The sequence below is a fragment of the Scomber japonicus genome, chromosome 14 (assembly GCF_027409825.1).
Source record: "Scomber japonicus isolate fScoJap1 chromosome 14, fScoJap1.pri, whole genome shotgun sequence".
NCBI classification, from domain to species: domain Eukaryota; kingdom Metazoa; phylum Chordata; class Actinopteri; order Scombriformes; family Scombridae; genus Scomber; species Scomber japonicus.
In genome coordinates this window covers 17,472,376-17,479,507 of record NC_070591.1, presented here as the reverse complement: position 1 = coordinate 17,479,507, position 7,132 = coordinate 17,472,376, and the positions used below count along the sequence as shown (strand labels likewise).

Here is a 7,132-nt window from a genome sequence, read left to right as displayed (position 1 = left end):
AATCACGTGGCAATTTTTTCATTTACTATGTGATACAGTCGCACTAGTAATCCATCTCAAGAGGAACTGTTTAGACATTTCCAATTTACATGTTTTTTTTGTTTGTTTGTTTTTTACAATTAAATTGAAACTAAATTTAAATTTTTGTTACGAAATACAAATGCAGAAAAAATGGGCAACAAATTCAGGACATATGCATACAGCACAAGGGCCAATGACTATCACTGCTCAACACACTACACATGCAAGTACCTGTACACTGACTCACAAACAGAAACATATAGGTACCTGTGAGAAACCACTAGGACAGAAAGCGTGTGTAATTATTACATGCTTAGTTTATTTGGACTTGTTCTCAATTTGAGGCACATCAATCTTTTCCCCAGTGAGGAACTGCCAGATGCCTCCTCTGTAGTTCTCATTTCCCAAAGCGTACAGGAAGACGTTGACGGTGGGAGAGGTCTTAGCCAGGATGGGAGCCATCTGCAGAGACAAGTGCATGGGTGAAAAGATTGTCTGTGCTTGAAAGAATTCAAGGAACACTACAGATTCTCATGAAAACACACTAAAATATAGTTAACAAGGAAATCTGTTCATTAAAGCCACTATGTGTAGATTTTTTATAGGATCATGGCAGAATCCAGATGATTGTTATAGTTTTTGTTTGTGGAAAAATGAGACAATTCTGGTGAAAACTGGTATGGTCTGTGTTGTTTTTTGCTCATTCATTGTATTAATTAGTTGGCTCTTTTTTGGGGTGCCAAAGTCAGAAATCTTCAAATTCAATGTGTTTTCACTTTAATGAACATTTTATATTTTTAGGCTCCTTATTTGAGTCTTTGCATCCTTTAAAAAACACAATATTGCAACACAAAACAATACAAACAAACATAAATGAAAATTACATTATTAAAATAAGTTAATGACTTAGGGATATGGATGAAGATTGAACATTTTACTCTAAATGTGTGTATATCCAGTGTGTAAGCAGTTTACATTAGCTGAATTTAATATATATATATATACATTACTATGTCTGAGCTGGAGGCTAATTGTGTACATGTGTTTGTCTTTACCATCCTGAGTTTGGGGGAGACCAGGTTGGCATTCTCTATGGCAGCGTAGAAAGCCAGGACGCCATAGGGGCCCCAGCAGAGCAGCATAGTCTTCAGAGGAGTGTTGGGGTTAAACTACAAAGGGATAAATGTGGGAAGGAATGAAAAAGAGAGGGAGAGGGAGGATCAGAATGATTAATTACCAATCAACCATACGGAGTGAAGTAGACAAAAATGCCTTGTGTCATAAGTTTTTTCACTTGGGAATAAGTCACATGCATGGGATAATGTCTGGGAGCAAAACAGTATCTGTGTTTGGATCATTCATGCTCACTTAGACAACAGAATCAGCTGGATAGTAAGAAGGCATGTTGCTATAATCCACAGGTCAAAGTAGGTATTATTCTGAGTGTTAAATCAACCATTTAAAATCCAGTTTCCCCCTTTAGTTTTTTATAACTGCATGGTTCAACCAAATGAAAATATTGTAGATATCTTGTACATTTCCATGAAATTCAGCCTGACATATTTAGGATCTTTGGATTTCCACCCTAAAATAAAGTTCTGTAGATTTGACAAACAAGTTACACAAGCATTTGAGGATTTTCATAAAACAACATCACAGACAGCATATCAGTCCTTCTTGGCCACAGCACAGATCTGGGCAATTTAATCTCTCCCAGTTTTACGGCATACACGTCATGTGCTTCACATATTGAGCACTGTGTGACTATAAGCTTTTTGATGGTTACATAATTGCATTGTTCTGGTGGAGGGCTTGGTGTATCTATCTTTTGTGCTTCCAATGAAAGTGTCTGCAGCTGACTCAGATGACTGTGAGTAATGGGTTTATGCAACATAAAGTAACCTGGCTCAATCCCCCTGAGGAACTCCACTACTGAGCTTTTTTCTCTCTAGAAATACATTATTCTTTTCACGGAGCAGCAGTTACTATCGGCATTCCTGACTGAAGCATTCGGTCTTTCCCTTGTAGCAATGACCTATATATGTCACAGCAAGCAACCTCCCCATTCATACGCCCCATTTTGTTACTCTGAGTAAGGACCATGTGAGGAATTTGTGCATTCACTAGGAAGAGAAGAAATAGATGTCAATATAAAGAGAATTCCTCTGATTCCTCCCAGTGGGTGACTTCAAAGCAGGAAGAATCTCAATGTGCATGGCACATTTGTAAGGATTTGTGCATCAAGCATAACAACTGAAGAATGAAAACATAACAATTGGTGAAGGCGAACCACTTCTAACCCTTTTGTATGTTTTTAATAGTTGTTGTGTATAATTTTTTTACTTACCCTTGGGTTTCCTGTCTTCTTAAATTTCTGTGCAATGGACTGGTAGGAGGACATAACAACAAACACCTGGATGGCCATGTTGAAGATGCTCATGGGAATCAAGTAGGACACGTAGTTCCTGCAGTAAGAGAGAGACGCAAAACGCATGAGGCAACAGAGGACACAATGACAGCTATATTTATATTAATTGCATTGTGAGGAGTGTGTACAATACCTGTCTCCCTTGCTGTAGTCCAGAGTGCAACAGGTCCTGAGGGGCTCGTAGTCATACTCTCCCCAGCCGATTAGAGGCATGGCAGACCAGAAGGCAGTGAAGAGCCAGACAAATATAGCCAGAGTGATGGCACTGCTCCACTGCAGCTTTGTCCCTGATGAGAACAAGGTCATAACATTTACCACCAATTGTCTTCAACACCTCCAGCAATATGAATGCATGCTAAACTGTGTGCTTTTTTTTTATCAATCGAGTACAGGTTACACTACTATTAAAGCAATATTTTTCAATGATAGCAAGACTAATATAGTTTAAACTGTTTGTTTTACCACTAGCTAACTAGCTGTCTTATAACCACAGTGAAAGGTGTGAGAACTGCAGATAAGAAGTTAAGTGAGTTTCCTTGTATCCTGCTATTAGGCTAAAAATAGCACCAGGTCTGATTTTCCTTCATGGTGGCATGATACTGTAAGACAAATCTAATTTATTAACATTAGAAATGTTCTTATCTGTCTTTAACAGTTGCTGAGTTTGTTATTTTAATAGTACACTCTATAATGATTCTGTCATAGTGACGAGAACAGTCTGTTGTAAAAACAAAGACAACTGGCCACTTGTTTGACCAGCTGGCCTCTTAAGATTAGCTGACAAAGAAGAATGACCTGCTCTTTGCATATCTGTGTGTGTCATGAGTGTGTGTGAGCTACACAGGGGAGGAAAAGTGGAATGCATCTGTTTTTTTTTGTGGTCTCATTCATTTCCTGCTGGTTAAAGACGGAAGCAGGTTTGACTTACTGGTGCAGTACTGGTGGTATCTGTCCCAAGCAATAGCAGCGATGAAGTGGATGCTTGCGAGGGCTGTCATGAAGCCCTGGAAACCATGAGTCTGGCATCCATCAGAGCCATAAGGCCAATACCTGGAGACAGATGGTGTGTTCATAAATGAGTTTATTAATTTAAATAGAATGAGTAGAAATACTGCCTTTTAGGTGAACCATTATGGCAACTGATTAATTCTTCCAGTCTATATTTAAAAAGTAATAGTTTATAGTATCTTTTTCCTGGACACATGATCCCTGTGGACAGCATCTCCCATCTCCTGATTACAGCTTGAAAATCCAATGCATCTGCACATCACGACTTAGGCTAAGCTTTAGCAGTGTATTGACTGCTCCCCCACCTCTATCCAATATGAAGCACCCTCAGGCACTGTGTTGACTCCACAGCGCTATCATTCTTCACCTCGAGCTCGGGTAGCCAGTATTGACAGCGGTATTATTCGCTCATTACATTTCTTTTGCCACATATGGTCAGAGTTTGATCTTCATTATGAAATCGGGGGAGGGGGAAGGGTGCTGGTTACATCACTCACCTCAGGAAGCTGGAGAAAGCGGCGATGGTGGCGTTCATGGAGATGCCCATGTCAGCCATGGCTAAACTGAACACTAGGAAATTGCTGGGGGTCCTCAGCTCTCTCACTTTGAGGAAGGCGACGACTGTCACCGCATTGAGAAAGAAGCCCAGCAGACCTTTTTAAGAGGAGCAGAAATAAATACCACAGAGTGAATGAATGAAGCGATGAATGGAAGACAGTGCGCACAAACATGCTTCTTCTCGTCGATGCAACGCCGTGATATTTTAACATGAGAGTAAACATCTTTTCAAACACACGCACACACCCTCGCATGCACACATACTCTCTATATAAGTAGCCTAAATGTTAATTTGGGTGTTTAAAGAGAAGTTCTCCCGCTACATCACACTGTCAGTGGCCAGCTGGCGTCCGGTCTTGTTATAGGTTAATGTTACCATCAGCTGGTGCAGCCCCCGTAGTATTTGGCCAAATTCCAGCACAAAACCCAAACACTCACCCTCCACCAACAGACACGATCCCAGGGAAAACACATCGAAGTCGGAGAAGCCATCCGGTAAAGGGTAAGACGAGACCATCCTGAAGCCGATTTGACACAAAGCGCAGCTGTCACACACTTTTCACTCCTCTCTATCCGCTCGTTTACGATGTGCTTCGGTGTGACCGAAGGAAGCCAGCTTTTAAAGGGGCATTTCACGTGAAAAGCATGCAGTTTATTATGTAAAGCCCCCCTCTCTCCCTCGTCCCAATCCGTGCAGGAATGTCTTAATGAACATAACCACACAACCGCAGCCCTTAATGCGTATTTGCCTACCGCAACAGTAAAGCCCTCAATTAGTTACACAACAACCCTTTGTGTCTCTGCTCTGTGTCCCGGTGAGGATGCAGCTGCCACTGATGTCAGACGAGGAGATGACACGTTTGATGCAGCTCGCATCACCGTGTCGCTTTAAGGAGACACAACAGGTGTCTGTAAAGCCACAGCCTCCTGCCAATCAGAGCTGCACTTACTCTGAATAAGAAAACAAAACCCTGTACTATCTCCATTCATGATCTGAAACAATATTTTTACAGCTCCATGTTTTTCCCAGCAAACTGTGAATGACTGTTTGATTCAAGGTTACGTCCAGAGGCTATAAAGTATTAAAAATATGCTTGTGAATGACAGTAAAGACATGTGGTGTGTGGTCTCACCTGGATGCAGCCAGAAAATAACAATAAATGGTTGAATATTTTTGGATTGCCAGTGTTTGATATGCACATCAATGTTCTGCAGTTCATGCACAGTATATGTAAAACAGAGGTTTGATTCAGTGAGGAGTTTACTATGCATTAAGGGAAAAATGTTGCCTACAATGAAAGCCGACGTGTTCAAATGCTGCTTAAGCTGAACAAAATGTGTAAATTACATGAAATCCCACCATCACCCCCAAGCCTTCAATGGATTTGTCATGTCACAATTTTAACATCACTTGCAGCTTTTCATGCCATAGGGTCAGTTTGGAAACAAGCCTGACATTGTGTGCCTGAAGTCTGTCTCACTCCCAGGATTATAAGATCAGGAATCTTGGGAAATATAGGTAAAAGCATGTAAAGTGCAATATCATGTGGAAATCATATCAAAAATGTATTAATTGTTGGACACTTTGTGGCTCTAATGAAAAAAACTAATGATTGGTAGATTTGAAAATGGAGACACTGAAAATAAGTTGATTGTCTTTCTATTGTCTCAGCGATGTGGAGGAAAAACTCCCAAATCCCATTGTCCTTGGTTGACCCCAACATGAGTTTAGGTGTGCAGTTGTTATGTTTGCATGCATGATGTTTTTAGTCCATGTTTGCTATTTTAAAATTGGTTTCACCAGAAACTAACTACAGTTTGATAGTGAAGGAAAGCTTTAACTAATTTAACATATACCCCAAATTAAATGGGGGAGATTAAACTGATAAATGTAAGAAAATTGACAAATATGCTTTTTTTAGCCAAATAGTTAGTTATGTTGTATGACACATGAAGTGAAGCCATTTAATCTTTACATGTTGTGTTTTTTGCACACTATGAATGACATTGCACTTCAAATAAAGTCCACCCTTTGTCTTCAGTAAATGAGATTAGCAGTGTAATATGGAATGTTTAGGTTATTTAATGCAAGGAAACATGATTGCTCAACACGTTTAGAGCCTCAGTACAGATCTGCACAGTCCTAAAACCATACGTACTGAGAGACTTGTGACTCAAAGGGATTTTAATGAAAAAAAGTTAAAGAGGCCAGTAAAACTAAAATAAAGTGCAGTAGATACAATGGATGAATGAAGGAAGGCTTGAACAAGTACACACACAGGAGCAAGACTCAAAGATGGAGAGACTACAATATATTCAGTTTTTTCAAATGCACTAACTGTTGGCTCTGTTAGTGGTAGATGGATTTATAAACCCCTTTCTGATTGTGCACTAGGACCTCTAACGTGGCTCTGAGGGAGACGTAAAGTGCCAAGTTAATCAAACAAGGCCTGCATTTCACCATCTCTTAAGGTTGGAGTTGGCACACTTTGCAGCGCCAGCCAAGTGTAACACTAAACTTGCACTATGATGAAATGTAAGGGGAAACACAAGGAATAGGTGCCAAATAACACATGCAGTACTTAACAACATTGTGAAACAAAAGGTTTACAATTGGTGGTGTTTCCACTAGTAGAGTGGGGATTCTTGCCAAATGGGTTACTTAGCTTAAATCTAAAGGCTGCTGTGAGTCTCCTTTCATTCAAAATGTAAACATAATTACCTTAACATGTTTTTTTGATTTCTGAAAAAGAAAAAAAAAGTATTCGTCTACATGTGTAATTCATGTGAACATAATATATCTCCATTATAAAATATTTATTTCGCTATTTTATATGAATTGGAAATCTCTGTACCTGCAGTCTATCAGCTATTAGTTGTTTTTCTGGTCATATTATCAGAAGTATTCAAAAAATAAAAAAGAGTGGCAGCGTCAGAAAATGTAAGTGAACATCTGTGCAGGCCTGTTAACAGGAGCCACAGGCTATGATGTAGGGGCCACCTTGTGGCAAAACATAGTGCCTTCCACTTACAGATTAACAGTCACGACAGGGCTCAAATGAACAAACTACATTTGAGAGAAGAGAAAAAAATCCAAACATCACAGTGGATTATGAC

General features: G+C 39.8%; 1 protein-coding gene across 1 annotated transcript; it reads right to left on the bottom strand.

The window, feature by feature from the left end:
• Positions 1-330: 330 nt before the first annotated feature.
• On the bottom strand, positions 331-4,532 carry rgra (retinal G protein coupled receptor a). Its single transcript, XM_053332615.1, has 7 exons — positions 4,454-4,532; positions 3,955-4,111; positions 3,378-3,499; positions 2,583-2,736; positions 2,369-2,486; positions 1,077-1,190; positions 331-483 (listed from the first exon to the last, which is right to left on the bottom strand). The coding sequence occupies exons 1-7, from the start codon at positions 4,530-4,532 to the stop codon at positions 340-342; spliced, it is 888 nt and encodes a 295-aa protein (XP_053188590.1). The 3' UTR covers positions 331-339.
• Between the last annotated feature and the right edge of the window lie 2,600 nt (positions 4,533-7,132).

What these genes read in the sequence shown, in the direction of transcription:
- rgra (XM_053332615.1), bottom strand. Translation starts at nt 4,532, where the DNA reads ATGGTCTCGTCTTACCCTTTACCGGATGGCTTCTCCGACTTCGATGTG. An exon ending in ATACCACCAGTACTGCACCA is followed by an intron (nt 2,737 to 3,377) that starts GTAAGTCAAACC and finishes TGTTCTCATCAG; the next exon opens with GGACAAAGCTGCAGTGGAGC. An exon ending in AGAAGACAGGAAACCCAAGG is followed by an intron (nt 1,191 to 2,368) that starts GTAAGTAAAAAA and finishes ATCCCTTTGTAG; the next exon opens with TTTAACCCCAACACTCCTCT.